This window comes from Paramormyrops kingsleyae, chromosome 2 (genome assembly GCF_048594095.1).
Source record: "Paramormyrops kingsleyae isolate MSU_618 chromosome 2, PKINGS_0.4, whole genome shotgun sequence".
Classification (NCBI taxonomy): Eukaryota; Metazoa; Chordata; class Actinopteri; order Osteoglossiformes; family Mormyridae; genus Paramormyrops; species Paramormyrops kingsleyae.
In genome coordinates this window covers 27,287,841-27,311,760 of record NC_132798.1, presented here as the reverse complement: position 1 = coordinate 27,311,760, position 23,920 = coordinate 27,287,841, and the positions used below count along the sequence as shown (strand labels likewise).

The window sequence follows — 23,920 nt, the reverse complement described above, 5'->3', positions numbered from 1 at the left end:
GCTCAACACGATGCCTCGCCATCCATCCTGCGGCTGTGTGTCTATTAATCCTGCCATCGTGCATCAAGCACCACGTGCCTGCACCGGTCGGCCGCTGCATTGAGACATATATTTCAACCCCTGTATTAGCTTAGTCATTTCATCTTGTCTGTATTAGCTTAGTCATATCATCTTGTTTGTTTGACTCATCTGCCGGCCCCTGGAGGATGGGCTCCCCCTTTGGGTCTGGTTCCTCCCAAGGTTTCTTCCTCTTAGGGAGTTTTTCCTTGCCACCGTTGCCTTTGGCTTACTCAATGGGGGGTCCTTACGAGGCAGAAATGTAAAGCGCATTGAGACAATGTAATGTTGTGATAATGCGCTATATAAATAAAATTGAATTGAATTGAATACAAATAAAACTTCACTAACCTATAATTACAGATGCAAGGAGATATTGTGGGTAAACACGGTAAAAAGTTGTTGGTGGTGTGGGGCTGCTTTTAGCTGATTAAAATGTATTTTAGTTCAAAAATAATTTTCGTTTTTTAGTGTCCGTTTCGTTTCAGTTTTAGTTACAAGAATATCACTGGTACAACTAAGCTCACCACACACTGCAGACCCAGAATTGAAATAAAACAAAAAACACACAAACATAATTACAGTATGTCCCCGTTCCCAGCCGCAGTGGCAGAATGGGGCACCGGTGAGCCAGCTTAAGGACGCGCCGCACGGGTCAGGGATACCCCAGAAGGACGGAGCAGCATTTCCCTCGCTCCGTTGTCCCTTGCTAGGCCCGATGGGCTAGATTTTGGTTTATTAAAACCGTCGTCGGTTTCCATTTCATCCCTACAAAAACTGTCTGTGTTTTACTTCATGTTTGTTTCGCTGTCTGAAAGAAAAAAACAGGTGACATTGTGGAACCGGCATTCAGATTGAGTAACTGCTTGTTACACCCAAAACACGGCTCTGAATAATTAAGGGAGTTATCACAACCCCTTTCCCGCCTTGCGCTGGCACAAACCCTGGTTTTTCCGCCATTAAAATAGCTAAATGGATTTGGACACGCCCATAACTGTTAGTTCCGCTTTGCGCTTTAAGTTTTGCGTTACATCGTCAAAATAGAGCCTATGGTTCTGATTCGACGTTTACCATTAGAGACATTAGTGTTAGCAATGTCTGTAACAGTGTAATTAATACTGGTACTAAAGAAATATGATAACAAACACCTTTCAAAAATGTGGTACCATGGTACCTTTTCAGTACCCATATTCCATGCAACACTAGTCTGCGGAACTAAATTCTAAGATATTTATGTGTGCAGCACCAATAAATAAAAATCGCTGCATTGCATACTTGATAAATCTATACTTGTCATCATGCCCCAAACGACTCCAAATAAGCCACAAAATTAGGACATTAATCATGAATTCCATGCTGGTGTACAAAAACCCTTTCCTTCCTATTTTTCCTTGAACACAAAAACGTTGCACGGTGGTGAGGAAAGCCTGCCCAGGACAGGCTCATTAAAAGTGCAATGTAAGTGCAGAGCAGTGGGGGAATTGGGGAGGATCATGCCTGAGCACAGCACAAGGTAACTGGGTGTGAGTATGCTCTCACCACATTACGATGGATCATCTTATCAATGCTTCTTAATTACAGGCCTTATCTGTGTGATCCTGAAGATGGCCTGATTGTCTGTGCCAATCATGGTGGTTACACAATGTCAGAAACGTTCACCCTCCAGATATTTTTATGCACTACACTACACCGTCTAGAGTTTCCAGAGAGCAATGTGATAAACAAAAAGCATCCAGTCAGCAATATTTCTGTGGCCAAAAATATTTTTAAAAGGAGAGAATTCAGAGAAGAAGGAAAAGAGAGGTGGTAAAAAATCATAAATACTTAATTTTTTGGAAGTTAACTAGCTTCCCCCCCCCCCCAGTGTAATGCAGCCTGGGGTTTATGAACTAGGGCTATGCAATGTAATGAAACTATCAGTAATCAACAATATCAGATAAGTAACCCAGTGTCAATTTGTGACAAGGACCAACCTTGCCTTTGTCAAGGAAGTAGGCTTAAGCTATACACAAAGCAAAGAAAAAGATTTATGACTTGGCTTTCAGTTCAGCCTACTAGCCTCCGAAGAAATAAACCACAATGGGATTATTTTTGAATTTGTTTTATGGTATGCGAAGGTATTAGTGTATGTAAATATTGGACATGAGGGTGGCTCACAGTACTATGGAAAGAAATGTTTAAAATCAGGTTTGCCACAAAGCTGCCCTAGATTCACTTGATGGACTGTGAATTAAAAAAGAATTGGACATACTGTATTAACGCATATCCAGAGGTCACTACCAATACCACTTTTTAATGCACAGCATTGAATTGTGCTGTTCAGTATATGGTATTAAACTGCGACAGATTACAGTCGACCCTTCTGCATCGCGACTTTCCCCATTGCGGTATTGCGGGGTTGGCATAAGAAACGAGATGGGAATTCGAGTTTCGCGAAAGCCGCAGACGACATGCAAAGGCCAGCAGACATATAAAAAGTTTATTGACTCATAAATGCATAAAGAATATGTACAGTGCTGGTTTGGAGGACGCCAAGCGTGTTTACAACAGCCTCTCATGTAATATCTCGCAGTGGTCTTTGCAGCTCGAATTTCTTGTATCTTTTCATTTCGCTCACCAAGGGAACCAAAAAATTTTATGCAGTTTTTCCAAATTGCAGGGGGCCTGTGATCCTAACCAGACTGAAGGTCGACTAAAGGGGAACGATGATCTAGCTTTTTCAGTATGCACACCTAATCTTTAATTTTTGATTTGAAGGATTCAATATTATCCCAATATTTTTTTATAATATTTGTTATAATCACATATTACGGATTGCCAGCCCTATAATGAACCCCTACTTTACCAGATGTTCCTTAGTAACAAAACAGCACCAGGATACATTAACTAATATATACATTATATCCGAAAAACCTTTTACTGCAACTCAAAGCACCAAACTGTAAAACCTACAATGGAAAAAGGGGCGTGTCTTTGTATGATCTCACCTGTAGATGTGTGTCATTGGGCACATACTGGTTGTGCTCACCTATCAGCACATCAATGACAGGGTGCCTCCCCTCCTTTATTACAATCTGCCTGTCCTCTTCAAGAACCAGTGGCCTACAACAGAAAAGAACAGACCGTGTGTTCAATGAATGTTCAAAGAAAATCTACCACCTGACTAGACAATGAACCCTTGAATGAATTTTGAACTGCCAGGCAACTTTCTGTTGATATTTTAAAATAGGGCTTTCACGATTACTCAATTAATTTTGTTTACAGGCATTCCCTAGGTTACACACAAGATCCATTCCCTAAGAACACAGTACATAATAATGATACAGTACAGAAATACAGTAATAATAAAAATAACTACACACAGTACTGTACTATCCCTCGAGTGAATATAATATGCTTTTGTGGCAGCTTGTAAATTTGAGTTGTCCGAAAGTCGGACATAAATATTTGCCCTCTCAATTACTTAACCATGGCAGAAGGAACATGGACCATAACAGATGAAAAATAAAAAGAGCGAAAGCTTCAGCTGTGTGGACGCACTTCACAATACAAACACAACTGAAATACAAGTACCGTACATGTTAAAAGAAGTAAATTAATCACAAAAGTCGTTGATGCAAAAAAACCCCATTGAATTACACTAATCAAATTAAAACTCATTGCATTTGTGCTGTAATTTAATGTTAATGTGCATTTAAACAATGACTATTTCAACTGAAAATATTTCATTTGTAATTTCACTGGTAAAATAATCAATAGAAAAATATTCAGCTTCCACTACTCAATTTCAAAATATACAATTTTCAAAGTGTATCTTTATAATTCAGTCTCCTGAATTCAGTTCCTTTACTTTGGTCTCAAATTTCAAGAGGTGTAATATTCAGTCCTATTATTTTTGCTTTACAAAAACACTGCTACGATTTCAGTGGTTTGGGACAGTCATGTCCGCAGTGACACAATCAAAGAAAATCTACGGATATTTCAATCAGTGTAACATAACTTGTACTCATTGCATGCTGACTGTTGACTCTGGATCTAGACAAGAACCCTATGGGCACTCAATCACTCATCCTGCTTGTCCCAGATGTAGAAGGTTGAATTTCGGACCATATTTTAAACTACTGAAATTATAGCAGCATATTTGTAAAGCAAAAACAACAGGACAGATTATTACACCTCTTCAGTTATGAAGATCCACATAAAACACACTGAATGTTCTGACTGACTTTGTTCTCTTGAAATATAGTTAAAGGCGAAAGTAAATTATCTGAATTCCGGTGACTGAATTATAAAGATGCACTTTGCAATTGGAATTTGCAATTTGGAAGCAATTTGTAGATGAGTGAATGTTTTTAATTGATTATTTTACCAAAGAAATTACAATTGAAAACTTCCCAATTAAAATATTGTTTAATATAACAAATGCTAACAAAAAAAAATTAGTTAAAAACTTACCAAAAACAAACTATAGCCAAACAGTCAACACTTATTATTAATATATGAAGAACAAAAGGGCTAGAAGCAGGTATTACAGGCTGCAGAAACCTTGTAAGAACCATTGTCAACCAAATGTAACAAAGTAATCTCCTACACGAACAGAAAAAAAGCCTTTACCACTAATGGAAATAAGAATTTAATGTTTTCTTCCATAATTTTCAGATTTTTAAAAGGCAGCAGGGGTGACCAAGGGTGGGTTGTTGGCATAAACATCAGCCAATGGGTCAAATCAACTCCTCCACAACAAATGTCCCGTTACATAATTAGCTGGATTCTACTACAGCTTAAAAGACAGGCCTATGAAGACCAGATGCAAAACGTGGTTCTTAAGTGCATTTTCATGCTATTTAACTCATCAGAAATCTTTTATGTTTTAACTTTCAGATCTGAAAAAAGTAGCAAACTGGACACAAATCCTCCATTACAGCCATGAGTAAAAATGACCCAAGAAAATCCATCAAATGCAGTTTCATGGGGAAGAGTCACTTGCATGTACCTTAACGTCAGGACTTGATATTCTCTAAATATTTTCCATGCTCTGTCAATATTGTTCTTGTTTTTTTTTTTAACTTACCACTGAGCTGTCCGATTGTTACCTATCTTGTTCTCTACAGGAAACCTGCATGATATCAAGGCAGTAAAGCAAAGTATTCTACTCTGAAAACTTCACATTTGGCTGAACCCAATTTTTCTCTAGCTTGTACTGTTTCCAGATTTGCACAATACACAATGAATAGGAAACAGCACATGCTATGAAATAAATTAGATAAATTGTATAGGACTATAAATTGTATAAATTAGATAAATTGTATATTTGATCCTAAACTATGTCTTACAGTATTTTGGGCAATGGTGAAAGAACCCTGTATCTTATCTGATAGATCAGAAATACAGTGTTTAATCGCTGTATGTAGGGTGGCATAGTTAACATTATTGTAAACAAATAAATATGCCTTTGATTTGCTTCTTTTGAAAAATATATCAATCTTTGCCCCAAATGAATAAGAACATAAGAACATAGGAAATATACAAACGTGAGGAGGCCATTCGGCCATCAAGCTCGTTTGGGGAGAACTTAACTAATAGCTCAGAGTTGTCAAAATCTTATCTAGCTCTGTAACTAACAACACAACTATGATGCAATAATGCAAAAGTAACAAAGGATAAATCAAGAATAAAAACACACTTCCACACGATATTTAGACTCACCCCTAGCAAACCAGTACAAACATTTAAGAATGGTAAACTTCCCTGAATTAAACTATTTACATGAGTGCATATTACTTAAAAATAGGAATCTTAAGTGTACTCAGGGCTGGTATCATTACTAATCATTTGGAGAGTTAAATACAAAATACTACAATAGGCATCACAAGAGCCCATAATATCCTTGGAATAACCAACATCGTTTACACAGTTAATTTCCTTTAAGGTTTAAAACCTAATTAAAAACATGTTATACTTTACTGGTGGAGTATTTTTGTATTTTTATAGCAACAAGTCCTGTCCTGATCCAGTGAAAAACTAAAACAGCAACACATGGAAAGACACTACATCCCTAGCGGTCATCGTGTAATGAAACTGTAGACTTATAATCCTGCCCTCCTCTCATTACCAAGCTCTCAAAGGAAAAACAGATTAAGCTATGTTCTCTCGTCACCTCTACCACCCCATCAAAACTCCAATAAGGTGAAATGATTTTTTTTTTTTAATGAAGTTATAAAATCTATATTGCTAAAAAAGAATGGCTTTTGGTACATACAGAGGTTTTTTAAATTATTATTTTAGGGAAACTCGACCTCACAATAATCACTGAAAAAAATCAGAAAATAATCCACCTATACTCCAATGCCACATATGTTACACATTTTTAATTTTAAATGCTCTTATTATTTTTAGTAACAGGCTCCATTTTAGAAAAATATCACTGATAGAATACGTGTAATTTAACATAGAGCATGTGTTTTAGGCTTTAGGTTTAGCTCCATGTGCTTGGGACTAGATTGCCCTGGTGAGACCTTGGTTCATACTTCCTGCTGAGGGAGACACACATACTGCACAGTAGGGATGCAACGGTACTCGGTAAAATACCGGACCGTTCGGTACGCGCTGCACGGTCCGGTACACCCTTGTGTACCGCGGTATTTCGTTTTTGCACTTCCTTTTGAAAATGCCGATTAATGCTTATCAGGCTCCAGTTAAACAGTAAGCGCCAATGAGCGAAAGCCCTCCACCGTGAGTTAATGCCCAATCGCTGTTGTGGCTCCACCCACTCGCTCTCTCACACTGACGTAACTGGAGCTGAGCTCGCAGCTCGGTAAGCAGACGCAGAAAAAAAGAAAAACAAACAAGCATGGCCAGCACTAGCGGAACAGTTGAAAGGCAGAAGTTTGAAGAAGCACCGGCTTCGTACAAATGTCCAGTATGGATTTTTTTCGGGTTCGCTGTAGAATACAACGACCAGGGAATCAAAACAGTTAATAGAAATGCCACTGTTTGTAAACATTGCCTAACACGTGTCCCATATGCTAATGGAAACACGAGCAATATGGCTAAGCATCTCAAGCGTAGTCATGCTGATATAACGGTTCCTGAACGGAGGACAGACGAAAAGGTAACTGCAGGTAAACAAGTGTCTATCGAAAAAGCTTTTCAACAGACATACCCTGCAACATCCGATAAACAGAAGAAAATAACGTGCAGTGGGAACGTTCATTGCTAAAGATTTGCAACCCTTTTCTGTTGTCGAAGATGCGGGGTTTTGCCACTTAATTAAAACGCTTGACCCACGTTATGTTGTGCCCTGCTGTACACATTTCAGCGACGTTATAATTCCCGACCTCTATGACAAAACGATTTGGCTCAAGCACAGAGCCTCGAGTGGAATATAGAGTGTTTAGAGCACTTTAAGAGGCACTTTAGCATTTTTTAAAGTGTTTTTGTTTACATTTTGTAAGTTTGAATTTTATACATGTATAGATATTTTATACATAAATAAGAGGCAGTTTATAATTTGTTTTCTTGTGTTATTTGTAGTGTTGTATTTAAACCGAACCGAAACCGTTGCCCAAATACCGAGGTACATACCGTACCGTGGGATACCTGTACCGTTGCACCCCTACTGCACAGCCATAACACCAAATATAAATAGATATTAGATGAAACACCCATTACCAAACTAAATAATAATAATTTTTAAAAAGTTCCATTAAAAATAGCAGAAAGATCATTTTGTTTTCTAACCAAAACCACCGACTGGTATAGGTTTTTTTTGAATGATTTAAAAAGAAAAACACTGGAATATTTCTGTGACCAAGTGAGAAAATCTCCCAACTAACCAACCATTTGCACAAACCAATCAAAGGCGACATTATCTTACCTGCAGTAATTGCCCTGTTTAGCAACATCAGCTAATGAGAAGAAGCAGTCCACCGTTGCAAGGTGATGAACAGCTTTCTTCATGATGTGATAGTGTTCTCCAAACTGACTGTCAGTAAAAATAAACACCACAAAAATCAGTGCACAGTCCTAATTATTCATTTGTCTTAGTAGAGCACAGAAAACAATTCGCAACTGACACATTTTATTTGAATTCTCTGAAGAGATGCAGCAACAGGTCAGGAAAAAAAGAAACAACTACTTGGCAAAAAAAAACACCTTCATGATTTTCCAAGTGGTTTGAAGGATACCTACTGAAGGAAATTGATCCACTCTTGGCTGCAGTCAATTACCAGCTGCTCCTGTAGCTGCAGAATTTGCCGGTGTCTCTCCATGATAAATGGCGTATGGAAGCGGGACACAGCCTTTGTGCTAAGCCAAGGTGAGAGAAAATAAATATACAGGCCACCTTTGGGGAAGAACACAGTAACCGCAGTAACTGCCTCCTCTCACATCTCCATTTCGATTCTGCTCTCCCTGATTTCCTCCCAATAACGATGGCCTTAAAGCAACATAAAAAGAATGGACAATACACTATGCAATCAAGAATCAGAGAATACTTGATTATTCTGTTACATACAGTACTGTGCAAAAGTCTTAGGCAGGCAAAGAAAATGTTTAGATTATCCTCGTGTTGGTGAAAAACTATGATATTATGCCTGTCAAAGTGTGTCAGCTTAGCCATTTCAGAACCTCTGCTAAAATCACCCCAGTATTTGCAGCGACCGTCCAGTGCAGTTATGTATTTTTTGACTTGGCCACTAGCTCACCTCATACAGCTACTCAATCTGTCACTGACTTTTTAAACCAATTTATTTAATTATTTAATTGAGCTGTTGGTGAAATTTAACAAAATCATAGAACGGCTGAGGTGCCCCTGAGGAGAAGTTTGGGAACTGAAGCGGTGTTCATCTAGCCATCCAACTAGATATCAGTAACTTTTTAGAAAACAGAAGAAATTATTGCTAGTTTTTATTGTGTTACTCTTAATTTGCACGTGTTCTAATGTTAAATTGTGTTTTTTGTTCTAAGCCAAAGTACACTTGCTACCCAGATAAACAGCTTTAAACATTTCTTTGAACTGCCTAAGACTTTTGCACAGTACTGTATACATTCTACTGTTCTACATAGTATGGTAATCGCAATGGAGTCGATTCTCCCATGCACAAAAAAAAACAATTTTGCGTATCTATTCTCCTATCAACTTAAATCTGGGCATGCTTAAGTTAACATGCTAACACACTTAGGTTAGATACATACTTTAGGTTAAGAAACACTGAAATATTGGTATGTTGCATGTAAATGACCCTTACATGGATTCTGCTACTGACTTCAGTGCTTTTAATTGTATTTTTAAGTACATGTTCTGGGAGGCTGTATTAAGTCATGCGCCTATGCATGGTCAAAGGCAATATTGCAGTGTTCAGAAAGGTGAACATGTAACAAACTGAAAATTTTTAGATTAGGCCTATACATTTAAATGTAAATGCTTCAATCCAAAATGCAAGTGAACAAGTAAAACCTCAGGTGAATCAATTAGACTAAAAAATATAGTTCATTAAAAAAATTATTCTTTCTATTAAAATTAGTTTAAAAAAAGTTCAAAGAAAGTAGTGTGTCCTTGCAATCTTAAGCCCCAGTGCATGTACCTGAACTCCTGAAAACTGGGACAAAGTTACCCTTGTTTTGATGTCCTTAAACTGACTGACACGGAATGCATCACATGTTTTCTGGTGGATCGTGAAACACTGAACCAATATGGGACAGGTACCGTATTTTCGTACACATACACATACTTCATACGAAACACTATATACCTAAATATTTAAAGTAGTGAATTGCTTTGCACAAAATTCATACACTGTATTTCACTGTAACATTTCATTTTTGTCCAAACATTCTCATGTTGGTGAGCCATGCTTTCATTTAAAATGAAAATTTTAAATGAAAGCATGGCTCACCAACATGAGAATTGGTGAGAAAGAACCCAATTGAAATTGCTGATTTCAATTGGGTTTACAGTGAGAATGAAATAGTCTGTTCCACATTTTGCTTGTTGCCAAAATCACTGTAGGATTAGCCCCCCTTTTTCTGCTTTATGAATTCATTAAACTTCTTGCATGGCCGTGTCTTTTCCCGGTTAAGTGAGGTAGGCATAGCTGCACTGATGGGGGGGGGGGGGGGGGCACACATCACTTTAAAGCAGGTAACTTTTTGAGGGCTTTTTTAACTTAAGCACCTGATAGGAAAATACCTCAGTATGCATAATACCTAATAAATACCCCCTACCAATTAGTTTGGTCAATCAAGTAGGAAGTATGAAATTGTTCCTGCAATGTGCAAAGGAACCATACAGGTAGGACATGCTAACAAGAGTACAAGCTTTTGAGCATAACACTACAACGTTGCAATTTTCCCTCATAACCTTGAAGGATAAATGCATGGAAAACCGAAGAAATCGCAAGTAAAGCATACTGTTTAAAAGAAAAGTGTCAAGTGAGAACTATATGAAAGTGTGACTCCACTGATAGCTTGTTGTGGCAGTAACTGTGGGCAAGTTACCCAAATGCCAAGACGCTGTACATTTGCATTGTCTTAAGAATAGATTAATAATAAATAGAAATTATATTACATATATATCTGGTGTGCCTGTGTTTTCCACTATCCAAAAATTCCATCACCCTTGCCAACCGTGGTTTAATTCTGAAATATGCAGGACGTGAGGCAATTTTAAAATAAATGACATGCATATTAAGGACACGTTACTAGAGCTGCCAATCACCCATAATAAGATAAAGGGTTTTCAGATCTACAAACCTGCTGACTTTCACCCAGTCTTGTGGAACTGCAGATACCACAGAGTTCTTCACCTCAATGAGAAACTGTAGGAAGACACCACAATCAGTTCAGCACCAGCAGACCTCCCTGCAAGTAATGCACATTCCGCATTCACACATCTTCGGCTTTTGTGGTAAGTAAAAACATTTCAGACTTATTCATTTGAATGGGACAGTGCTTTTTGAAGCTACACATTTCTGTTTGGCAATCAGTTCAAACATTTCACATTATATTTATTACTCGACTTAGATAAATGTGCTGACAATATGAATACAACCCGGCCACAGTGTGTATTTATGTCTCCCGCTAATACACTTACCACACAGAGAATAAACAGCAATGCTTAGAAGGACTATTAAATCAGGGAGGTGAGAACAGGGACAGAGGTGTTCTGATTAAAACACACCACAATTCTGTGTAATAAAGGAGTATAAATCAGAACACCAGAGCTCTGTGATTCACCCACCTGCTACAAACTGACCATCTGTGTTTTACGGTGTCGGTCAGAGGCCATTGCCTGCCAAACAAAACCTTTACAAATGCCAGACCACATGTGATTTGTGTTAAGCAAGCTCACTGATTAAATATCTAAGCTATTATCTGTTATACAGTAACCCAGTCTACATGACAATAATTCAGTCTCTACAATTATCACAAACTGATGAATAATTTCAAATAAAAAGATAAATAAAACAAAAAAACTCACGTTATGCCACATTTATCCCAAACTTGACCAATAAAAAAGGTTTGTTTTATGGTGATGTAGCTTAGCTATTTCCAAGAATTCTAAATTTGGGGGGCTTATAAAAATGACCTTGGTTTGTGTGTATGATCTGCAGCACAATGAATATAAAAAGAAATTCTCAGCTGCACGACAGCTGATGTATCTCTGACTGCAGGATTTTAGCCCTCAAAAAATAACTCTGTCTGCTCAATCGTCATTGTAATTATAATTAAACAATCACTACCATTCCCTATACATTGTTACTGTCAAGACAAAGCAGAACTAACACAGTAAACAGGGCATTCTTAAAAATCTCTGAAGCAGGTACCTTTGCAGATATGTTTTGAGTATTTCATTTCTAACTTTAGCAGTACGTAGTTTGGACCAATAAAATGTACAGATGTTGTCAAAGCCTAAGGCTGCATAAAACTGGAAAAATTTCAGATATTGCAACATGAATTTTTTTGTGAGAAATACAGTGATATTTACACAAAAAATTACCCTAAATACATTAGCCAAAATGAACTTATCTACCAATAGAATCTATCGAATACATTGTGCCAACACACGACATGCTTTTGCTCAATAATATCTATGAAATTTTAAACATTTAAACACAGTGAAGGGTGGATATCTTTTGGCGCCCAGTTCATGTTCACTTTTCCCTCCTCAGTCATTTTTGCTAATTCTCTGTACCAAACTATCTTTGAGTGAGTTCGACGCCAAGGATGAAAATGATTATGACTGACTCAGAGAGCTCACCCAAAAGCCCTGATGGTGAACTGCACACCTTTGCACACCCACAACCTCTATCACTTCTAGACTCAGACTGGATGGATCAACTGCACAATCGTTCCCCACCGATTAGGTGCTTTACTGCATTTCTTTGCGTATGCCTCTGGAATGTCCCTGTCTTAAAATGTTTTATATATTTGCCATTTACATTCTTTATATGTCTAAATATTAATAATTTATTACTTTCTCATTTGCACTACACCCAGCATTTTCTGTGACATACCAGTAAGAACTGTACCAGACACAGCAATGGTATAACTAACTACCATGTAATGTCACACAGACACATACAGACTCCATCATGATTTCCTTCTGAGACCAAATGCTACAGCTACCTAGACTGTTTTTGAATGTACAGTTCGCTGGCAAGAAATCTGTCCCACAGGCATTTCAGGTTTTTGTGAAGTGGTAATAAAATCCATCAAAGATTAAATAAAGCAAATATCTTAATAAGATCAGAGTTATCACAAGGTTAAGCGTCTTGTGCAATCAAGCTTCCACTTACTTCCACTAAGCGGCATTACTTCAAATTCGGTGCTATTTCTCACCAAATTTGAAAAGGTCTAGTTCTTTACCCTAAAATCATGTCTACAAAAGTTTAAAAACATCTGTCAAATACGTTTTGAGTTATCGCAGTAAAGGTGCTGCTTTAGATTTGGTGTGATTTGTCTCACATTTACTTCCAGTTTGGCATCCATACAATATGTCTGCAAAGTTTGAAGAAGTTTAATCAAATACTTTTAGAGTTACTTTATTCACAATAACAAGTGTCTTCTTGGCTTCCCTTTCATTCCTTTGCTGCCACATAGCACTGCTGTTTCACTTTTGGGGTAATTTGTCTCAGATTCAAATCAGGTGCAGAACTTCATCCATGCATTGTTTTTGTGAAGTAGTAATGCAATCTTACTTTTTAACTCATCACATTCACAAGTGTCAAATACTGTCTGCAGTCACCCTTCCCTTTGCTGTTACTTCGCTTCAATTTTAGGGCGATTTGTCTCAAATTGTATGTTGACCCATACAATATGTATACAAAGTTTCAAAATTATCTTCTAAAGAATTTTTGCGTTATCATGCTAACAGTATCAACTGTCAAAACTGCCTTTTTCTTTGCTATCACTATGCAGCCATGTTTCAATTTTGGGGTGATCTGTCTATCTGGTGACTTACACCTTCCATCACACAGTGTTTATACCATGTTATTCCAGGCTCTTACCTCCTGACCAGACACTGTCACGTAATCCAGGGAAGGGTTCTTCAGTACCAGCCGAACTTCTCGCTTGTGTTCTAGTATTTCAGACAGAACAGACTGGATCTCTTGCTTCCTCTCCAATATAACAGGGAAGCCAGTCAGGTCAGAAAAAAGCTGAGTCTTATCACCTGCCCTGCAGAGCATTCACATACATCACAAACTTTATTTACATATGATATCAAGCAATTGAAACGTCTATGTGTACCTCAAAAACAGAAAGCTTTGAAAAAATGTATTAATGAACCTTTCAAACAATTTGACTTTCTGTTTAATATTTACAAACATTTTCTGTCTGGGTATAAATATGACTGAAGGAAATTATTATATATAAGGATAACACAGAAACGTGCATTTTTGAGCATACTTATTCCTATTTTGGTCACAGGCTGTAAACTTTGTATTTGAAAACCTGCACTTTATAATTCAGTGAGATGCACAATAAAGCAAAATTTAACTACATATGTATTATTTTACACGTTCATATCACACCACCCATCATACTATACGTATAAGTACACTGCCATGCTGAAGTGACTCAAAACGGATTTTTTGCCTTAATGTGACACAGATCTGATCTTTTTAGGGCTGTGTGGACACGCAAATCTGATCTTTTCAAAGTTTTGTGTCACTTTCATATGTGGTACTAAATCTGATACGTATCCGATTCGTGGCCATGTGACCAGATCAGATCAGAATTCATGTGGCTTTTTGCTTATATGCATGCGCTGACATCATCAGCCTGCACCGGCAGCGCGGGAAGGTAAAAATGGAGGAGAGCTGCGATAAGTCAGTGGAAGGATGGAGAAGTTGGGGATTTAATTGATATTTGGGGAAATGAATCTGTTCAAGCTAAACTGGAAGGAACCTATCGTAATAGAGTAGTAATTGAAATAATTGCCAAAGAAATGGCGCAGCGCGGACACAAACGAACGTGGCTACAATGCCAACGAAAAATAAAGAGGCTGAAGTCAAAGTTTAAGGAGGCAAAAGACTCGAATCAGCGCAGCGGTCATGGCCGCACAATGTGACAAATATACGACCAGCTTTTTACTCGTGTAAAAATGTATCAATGTGTGCGTGCGTGACGTTTCGGAGGACCGATGCGTTCACATTACAGTCAGATACAGGTCACTTGTACTTATGAATGTGAACCGTCAAGATAGACAAATCCGGTCTGAGCAAAAAATCGGAATTGAACAATGTGGCTGGCAGTGTGAACGTAGCCTACAGTATATGGCCAAATGCAAACTTGCAGTTTTTAAAAAGCCGAACGTATCAAAAGACAATTTTATAACAGGTATCATATATTTAGGAAAAAAAATGTTGCAATTCAAAAGGGATATGAATTATTCTTATAATTATATAAGACCTATGTAACTCAATAGTAAATAGAAATATATAGGTATATAACAAGTATATTATTACAATGATGCAGGATTAACGTGACATCTGCGTTGTCAATACGCAGAGCAGAGGAATCAATTAGGCTACATGACTGGACAGTTAAAAGACAATCCTTTCAATTAATTGTAAAATAAAAGTTTAAAATCAGTATAAAATAGGTTCAAAGTAAGTATTGTGTTTTTGCAATCCTAAGCCACAGTGACTAACACTGCATTTGTCGCATGTTTTTACAAACTGTGAAATGCTCCCGTCTGAATTCCAGTTCATCCCCTATTTTCGTACTCAAACATACACTTCATGCATTCACTACATACACTATGTCAGTGGTCCCCAATGAAACTACTTGACCAGGATTGGTAACCATTATATTCTTAATGGACTAGATGTTAAATTGACCGGATTTTGTAAATTAGTCTGATGAAAAATACACATTATTGTCTAAAATATGTTTTCTCTGTTGTAATTAATCAGTAAAACAACTGACGATACAAAACAACTGAAGATATGAACATATATCTTATACTGTCTATTTTGTGAAAGATTTAGAAAAAAAAATATCTAGTTTTGTGTTATTCGATCTTAAAACTGTAATAGCAGTGTCTATTTGGGGTAAATATTGTAGCGATCATTAAATCCAAGCTATAAATTACGTAACTTAAACATACACTATATGGACTAAATGAACAGCTGGCCATTTACACTTGCAGGAAATTCCCCCCATTGAGCTTTAACAGCTACCACTCTTCTGGGAAGGCTTTCCACAAGATTTTGGAGAGTCTCTGTGGAAATTTTTGCCCATTCATCAAGAAGAGCATTTGTGAGGTCAGGCACTGATGTTGGACATGAAGGCCTGGCTCACAATCTCCATTCTAGTTCACCCCAAAGGTGTTTGATGGGGTTAGGGTCAGGGCTCTGTGTGGGCCACTCAAGTTCTTCCACACCAAACTCACCCAACCATCTCTTTATGAATTTTGCTGTGTACACTGGAGCACAGTCATGCTGGAACAGAAAAGGGCCTTCCCCAAACTGTTCCCAAAGAGTTGTTTAGCATAGAATTGTTCAAAACATCTTGGTATGCTGAAGCATTAAGAGTTCCCTTCACTGAAAGGGGCCTAGCCCAACCCCTGAAAAAGCCAGTACAAAATGCAGCAGCCAGAGTTCTTACAAACACTAAAAAATTTTATCATATTAACCCTGTTCTATGCTTCCTTCATTGGATTCCATTTAAGTCTCGGATTGACTACAAAATACTGCTATTATCTTTTAAATCACTGAATGGCCTTGCACCAGAATAACTTAGAGATCTACTGGTCTCTTATCACCCTCCTTACTTGCTTCGATCTCAAGGAACAGGATATCTATTAGTACCAGTGGTAATTGCATTAACAAAAACTATGACGAAAAATGTCTGTCAATGACCTTTTTTTCCATGACAAAGACGAGAGGCTGACGAGTTAAAATTAGATCTTTGATGATAAAGTATGTGTTTATTTGTTTTTGTTCACAAGACTAGATGAAAATGTTAACTCGTGGACTGTTGAGCATTCAAAATGCCTCTAGTTTGCCTACATATTTAGTTGCCAACATATTTAAGTAATGCATCCCTGTCATTGGCTGGACTGGGCAATGCATCCCTGTCATTGGCTGGACTGGCTGAAGGACATGTGCAGATAAAGTCAGAGCCATGCAGGCAATGATGCCCTAAACTGGAAAGGAAGCGGATGGAAACATCTTATTTGGAAGATCTTTATGTATGATTTCTTAGTTCGAGGGCCAGTACAACAGGCAAGTTTTGTGTTATCATTTAATCTGGATATTCAAAACTTTGATATTCTATATTTTAATGAAAATATTATTAGTGAATGATACCTTGAATTAGAGGCCTGCATTCCCGCGGCTCTCCCGCAGGATCCACGGAACCCGACCAGATTTTTTGCTACGCGGCAATAAATTTACAAACAAATCACGGTAGCGGTCCGTAAATCTCACGATATCCTCCCTACCCTGCTGTCTGCAATGCCTCCACTACCTGTGGCGTCTTTCCAGCCTGCTCACCTTTCTGCCCGTGACGTCTCTCCTGAATGCACTGCTGCTGTACCACTGTTCGTCCTGCTATCAGAAGCAGCACCAGCAACTGCCATCACTTGTTTGCTCCCCTGCTTTGAAACTCAAATCTTAAGATTTGGACAGTGTGAACTGGGACTCTCTTGCCCATTTGACTTTGATTTCCTCTGCCACCCCCTGGAGGATGGGCTCCCCCTTTGAGTCTGGTTCCTCCCAAGGCTTTTTCCTTCTAGGCAGTTGGTCTCTGGGGGCTTTGGGCAGGGATAATGTAAAGCGCTTTGAAACAATTTAATGTGTCAAATAAAACTGAATTGAACTGAAAAACATCCTCGCACCATTATCCCTCCTACCCAATCTTTACAGTTGCCACAACGCAGTCGATCGGGTAACATTCTCCTAGCACCTGCCAAACTAAGACTCGTTCAAAAGACTGGCAGACAGATATGAGTGATACGTCACTCCTCAGAACATGTTTCCACTGATCCAGTGGCAGAGTCCAGTGGCGGTATGCTTTACAACACTCTATCCAACGCTTGGCATTGCGCTTGGTGATGTGATGCTTGCATGCAGCTGCTTGGCCATGGAAGCCCATTAAATGAAGTGAGTTTCTGTTGTTCCTAAACAGTTACCATTTTGCAATACCATTTACAGCTGACTGCAAAATATTTAGAAGGGAAGAAATTTCACAAAGTGACTTACTGCAAAGGTGGCATCCTATGACAGCACCACGCTTGAATTCACTGAGCTCTTCAGAATGACTCATTCTTTCACAAATGTTTGTAAACCTGACTGCATGCCAAGGTGCTACATTTTATATACCTGTGGCAATGGGTCTGAATGAAATACCTAAATTCAATGATTAAGAGGGGTGTTCCAATACTTTTGTACGTACATTGTACTTAATAAGTTAAGATCATGTCATTGCTCTGCACAAAATTCAAACACTGTATTTCATAGCAAAATTTCATTTTTTATCGAAGAATTCTTGTGTTCCTGAAACTAACCAAATATAACTGTAGGAGGATACTGCCATGCTTTCATTTTCAAAATGAAAGGGTTTCTGAGAATATCAATTAGTTTCACAATGTAAGTGAAATAATCCATGTTCCATATTTTGCTTGTTGCCAAAATCATCATGGACATCACCCCCTTTTCCTGCTTGATTAATTAATTGCACTTCTTGCATGGTCACGCCTTCTTCTTCAGGTCAAGTGAGATGGGGGTGTCCATGATGATGAGGGGAGAACATGCTTAACTCAAATGCACGTAACTGTTTAAGAGCTTGATTGACTTAAGTGCTAGATAAAGTAATCAAGCCCTCAGTCCGACTATAGCAAATTTAAATTTAAACAATTTAACCCACTGACCATTGAATATGTTCCTGCAGCCTTACGCTTACACAAAAAACAAATATGTCCCATCTCTTGTAATTCTGAATTTGGCTTACTTAGCTGCTTTCTCGTTGAGAACATTCAAAAACTGCTGAGCAGGAGCAAGCATCTGGGGTACAGGCAGGAGGAGGTCCTTCAGGAGAGTACTGCTCAACTGTGATTGGACAGCTGGAACAAGAGCCCGGAACTCCGCCGCCAATCGTGACAGAGTGCTCGTAATGAGGTAGAACTCCTGAGTGGAACACTGTAAGAAAAAGAGGCAACAATAAGACCAAATGAACGGGACATGGCATAAATACAGTATGAATGTGAATGACTCAACATGACAAACAGTGTAGAAAAGTATAACTCACTGTTTAATGTACATATTTATAGTGTGAGCACAGAATACTGGATGTCATAGAAACTTTGCAGCATAAACTTGGTATAAGTATTCATTAATAATGCCTTGAACGGTGTCTTTCTCTTGAAAGAAATGTTTGCGTATACTGTATAAAAAATATTTCATGGTTTGATATAATGAATTGTCCACAAACATACAGAAAATGACTTATTGGTAGTTAAAACTACCATTTAGAATGTTGAACTCTTGTCTCCTGTAAAGCAAATAAATTCTTATCTTCATTAAACTAACCTGAAGATGCACTACATATTTATTTTACACTGCACTGTAGGATCAACTATGCAGTTCATTGTTTTTGTAATCATCACTGTATTGATAACTATGTTATGCAAGGTTAAAGGCCTTGTAAAACCATTAAGGTGGATTTCTTTTCAAAAAATAGTCTTTCACAGATCAACATTCACATCTATATACAATTCAAACTTCGTTAACTTTTAATTAATGGAATATAAAGGACATTTTTGCTGATGATTCCAAAAAAGTCCCCGGTTGCTCCTTAATAAGTGCCGATGCAGCAACAAACTACAGATATTAATCAATGACTACAGGGAACATTTTCTTCTCTTGTGCTGACTAATCCAGCAAGACTACTGTTTAAAAATGAATGCAAACCAAGGTCATTTTTTATTGTGTTTATTTCTTTATTATTTTCAGAGAAATTTAGCAAATTCCGCAATCAAATACGACTACATGTTATGAATGCTGACATGACAAGCTACTGCCACATGACCAGAAAGATGGCTACTGGTCAATGCAGGTAAAGTAAAAGTACCATGTTTAGCCGGTTGTGCCACTGATTAATTCTGGATATATTACTGGGTATATACCTTAGTGAAGGAGAGTTCCATTTCATTTTCAGTGTTGGTGATGCTCTTTAGAGCAATGGTACACTGAAGCATACAGAAAATAGCAAAGAAAGCTTATTTTGATTATCTAAGTATTAAAATAAATAAACCATGACCATACATTTTCCATTATCACCATAATCCACACCGCTCTTTCCTTTTTCATATGGCTGAATCCTAAATGTAAATTGGTAATGAGGTAAAGAAACACAGCATAGATTTTTTAAAAAGCTAAATGCATACGATAACTAGATGCTGCTGGAATGGCAACAATGTATTCCCTAGACAGCCTTGTGACCCCCGCTCTCCCATCGAATACCAATTCCTTCAACAGCCCCTACCTCTACCACATTTTGCCCCCCTAAACACTCTTCCCACCTTTCTAAAAAAAACTTTATTAACAGCCCAACTTTGTGTGACTCGCGAGATCTGCATCTGTGATCAGCCCTGAAATTCCTCGGATTTTGAGGCAGAGCTGCATATTGATAGCAAAGAAAAGGGCATCCTCTGACACTTCACTTTGTCAGCATGATAACTACAAAGGTATTTGGCAGGTCTTTTTCAAACTTAGCAGACAACATGTATGGGTGAAGATCTGGAACCAATCAAATTTTGAGATAAACTGCATGAGGCCTGAAGCAACACTGTTTAGTGGCAGCAAAGGGAAGTACTACTGTACTTCAGAAAACATTTGATCTTATGAACATGGTAACTCAAAGAGTATTTGATAGTCTTATAGCCTTCGATTTGATCTTATTACCACTTCAGAAAAAAACATTATATGGATAGCCAAGATTTTTTTGTCACAATCCAGTGAAACTTATTGGTAGCAGTTAGGCCTGCGCAATGCGCAATGCTAATATCAAAACTGCATGTTATGCACATGCAACTGTTACAGCAAGGATTGCGCTAGTCAACTAAATTGAGATTAGGCTTTGGTGATATCTAATTTTCCTAGCATCACACTGTCCAAACATTATACTGCGATAAATGGAATTTTGACAGTATTTTCATAAGAAGTGCTATTCTGGTATACTGAAAACTTGGCAATGAAATTTGTTGAGCTGCGGGGAAGGGTGGGTATTTCCTCACAATAACATTTGCCGATTGGGGGGGGAAGTATTGGGTAAGTAGATGATTTGTCTGGGATAGATGGGTTTATTTGTTTTAGGAAGGGTGTCTTTATTTAAAAGATGTAATTAAAATAGAAGATGATGTTCTTGGTGTGTGTGCATTTGGGGAAGGACACAATGGCTTATTTGGGGGGACATCAGCGGTCGGAAATCTAACGATTGGGAACCACCCCCCACACGATTATTTCTACAAAAAATTCAAAAGTTTCAAGTACAAATGAATATTTATCACTTCAGTCAATAACTGTGCAGACAAATACAAACAAAAAATATGGTTGTGTTGCTATCAGTTGGATCAATGGTATCATTACAAAGTTTCCATATTACAGTAGATTGGTCCAGGCCGGATTTTGCAAGTACAAAACATTGCCACACCACTGAGGTAGAATTTTTCAGAACCAATTCTTCCTCATCAGCCATGCCATACATTACATTTTTTCAACTGCGTAGCCAACCTGTCTAATGGGCTTACCAGATAACACTGGTGCAATATTTTTAGCAGTCCGATCATATATAAAATTCAAGATCTACTCACTAAGTTGACATCCTATGGAGCCTCCTATATAGACAGCACTACAATGTCTGAAAATTGGTCTGTTTCACATCGGTTTGTTTTGTTATAGTACTGATTCAGCCTGGGGGACGTGTACCCCACAATATTTAATTCGGCTTCATTCATCTCCCCTAATAATTAATAAGGATTTAAATTATTAAGGCGTTCCCCCAATCTTACCCTCTCTCCTACTCAACTGGCCTTCAAAAACTCCACACAAATGGAACCCTGGTGGAGAGATGGAGACTCGAACCCAGGTTCTAGAGGTGTAAGACGACAGTACTAACCACTGCACCACCGAGCCGCCCAATAGATTAAATTCATTTAATCTATTCATTTAATCTTGTGGGGAAATTCAACTTGGAACTTGATCAAATCACAACTCGACCAGCCTTCTGGAACGAATTAAGTTTGTGTTCCAACGTACCACTGTAGTGTTAAGTAGTGCACTTGTAACTTGGCATTCATCGGAAGCTCAGCCTAGCTGCTTTTATGCATAGTCGACTCCTTAACAGCACGATCTTTGCAATGTGTTATTTGCCTCACTTGTGTGTTGTTTTGGACAAAAATGTCTGTTAAATAAAAGTAAACATAAATATAGTGCTATACTGCGATTCTCGCAAAAACTCAAACTTAAGGTAGAGACATTTATTGCACAAGCCCATTTCGATACTCCTGCAGGTGGTCTTGCAAGGTTTATCTGCAACATGAAAGCAGGCATGTAACTACACAGCATATATTCTAAGCTCTGTTGTAGCTTAGAATGGACTAATGGTAAAGGTTCCTCCAAGCGTTCCTTTGACTGACTGAAATACCTTCTTGTGGTAAATGCTGCAGATGCCCCTCTCTAGGTCAGGCAGTCGCTTCAGGAGGGCTTGGACATTGAGGAGGACGCTGGAATCGGAAGACAGGATCTCAGCCACAGCCTCCTGACGTTCCCGGATTTCTCTGAGCAAAGAAAGTTAACAATAAACACTTTGTTACAATAAGACTTTCCACCAGATAAAACATGCTTACCAATGTATCAGGTGCGACTGGTTATGCGCTATATTTTGACAGGATCCAAAAAATTATTTCTGTAAATTAATCTTTCTGTAATTATGCAGATTCTATGAAGTTTCTGTGAAGGTAAACCTGTAGCGTAAACACAAATTCTGCACTGAAATAGTCCCTAATCTGCATTAAAAAAAAGGAGCTCTTTGCGCTATTTCCAAAATTGATCAGAAATCTTTACCCGGACAATGCCAAGTTAATGCCGTATCAACTGCTCAACTAAGGTCCTAGAAAGCCTGACAAATTTTCTTTATACACACACAGTGACAACATGAAAAGCAGGGGCCTCCCAAAGAGGGAAGATGATGTGTCGAGGTTAGAAGACAAATCTGACTGTAGCACATATATAATGAGGCTAAAAAATGTTATCAGCCGTCCTGATGACTAAATAAATCTTACTCCAGTTACTATAGTGGGACCCCATCCAGCTCAGCCCGCAGATTCAGCAACAGCCTGCCAAATTCAGTTTCAGCAAAGAAATGGCTGATCTGTTCCGGGTTTGTTTTTTAGATATGCTCTACCTGGGATTTGCTTACACAGAGGATGTTGCGGTAAGAGCCATCGGCCACTCAGACTTACGCAGCGGACTTCAGAGGCTGGGTCACCCATTTCTTCAGCAGTCTCTTCCCGAATGGTGTCTGGGTGTGATCCAGCACCCACAACAGGCTCCCCCTGATCCTACCGTCAGTCTGTTCAGTCAAGAAAAAGAACATGGACGCTGATCATCAATGCATGAAGAAACAAATATACAACAGTGCAAACCCAGTGAAACTGCCTATACAAACTGGCAGACAAATTCACAAAAAAAAACTGATTTAATTGATTCTCAAAAATGGCACGATGAATGAGACATTTTTCCCACTGGTCATAAAGTAGTGCAATCAGTCCCCGGGAAGTGGGGGGTGCATATTTCACATGACTCATATTCCTCATGAGTGGAGAGTCTGGCCACTTAGTGGTCTGAAAGCCCTGTGTTACCTGGTTGCACAGAACCTCCAGGTTCCTCATGGTGGTGGCACTAAGCATCATGCAGTCATCTGCACATGAAAGCCTCCGGAAAGAGCTACAATATGGCATAGAGGGTGGGGTGCATAAGCATCAGCGAAAAGCACAGTCAAATCCACACACACAGATACAAAAAGTGTCTCCTATTATATCATCTTAACACCAGTATGGGGGTCCTCCAAGCTTTAATCTCTTTGTATTCTCATACATAATAAGACATAATAAAAAGTGTTGGTATTAAGGATTAACGTTAAAAAAAATATCAATCAAAAATTGTCTGTCAGACAATTCAGCCAGTTCTCACAATAAGGCATTTCGGTTTTAAATCACCGGAACACCCCTCGAGTGACGATCCCATAACCTTTCTCCAGATTCAAAGGGGAAAACAGGAACCATGCTGACTGCAAGGTCAATCCATCCATTGATGAACAGAGAGCGATAAACTTTAAATTGTGGCTTTTCACAGAT

The 23,920-nt window shown here is 38.4% G+C and overlaps 1 protein-coding gene across 4 annotated transcripts in view; it reads right to left on the bottom strand.

Annotated features, from left to right (window-relative positions):
* Positions 1–23,920, bottom strand: part of msh3 (mutS homolog 3 (E. coli)) — a 78,842-nt gene that overhangs the window by 35,787 nt on the left and 19,135 nt on the right. For all 4 annotated transcript variants that reach the window (XR_011989235.1, XM_023824059.2, XM_023824060.2 and 1 more), the window contains 9 exons: positions 23,426–23,510; positions 23,027–23,136; positions 22,210–22,342; positions 18,517–18,704; positions 13,566–13,734; positions 10,810–10,874; positions 8,248–8,364; positions 7,934–8,041; positions 3,045–3,159 (listed from right to left, as the gene is read on the bottom strand). Coding sequence is in view for 3 of the 4 variants with exons in the window: in XM_023824059.2 (XP_023679827.2) it covers positions 3,045–3,159; positions 7,934–8,041; positions 8,248–8,364; positions 10,810–10,874; positions 13,566–13,734; positions 18,517–18,704; positions 22,210–22,342; positions 23,027–23,136; positions 23,426–23,510 (1,090 nt within the window). In the remaining variant the exon portion in view is untranslated. The remainder of the gene's footprint in view (positions 1–3,044; positions 3,160–7,933; positions 8,042–8,247; positions 8,365–10,809; positions 10,875–13,565; positions 13,735–18,516; positions 18,705–22,209; positions 22,343–23,026; positions 23,137–23,425; positions 23,511–23,920) is intronic.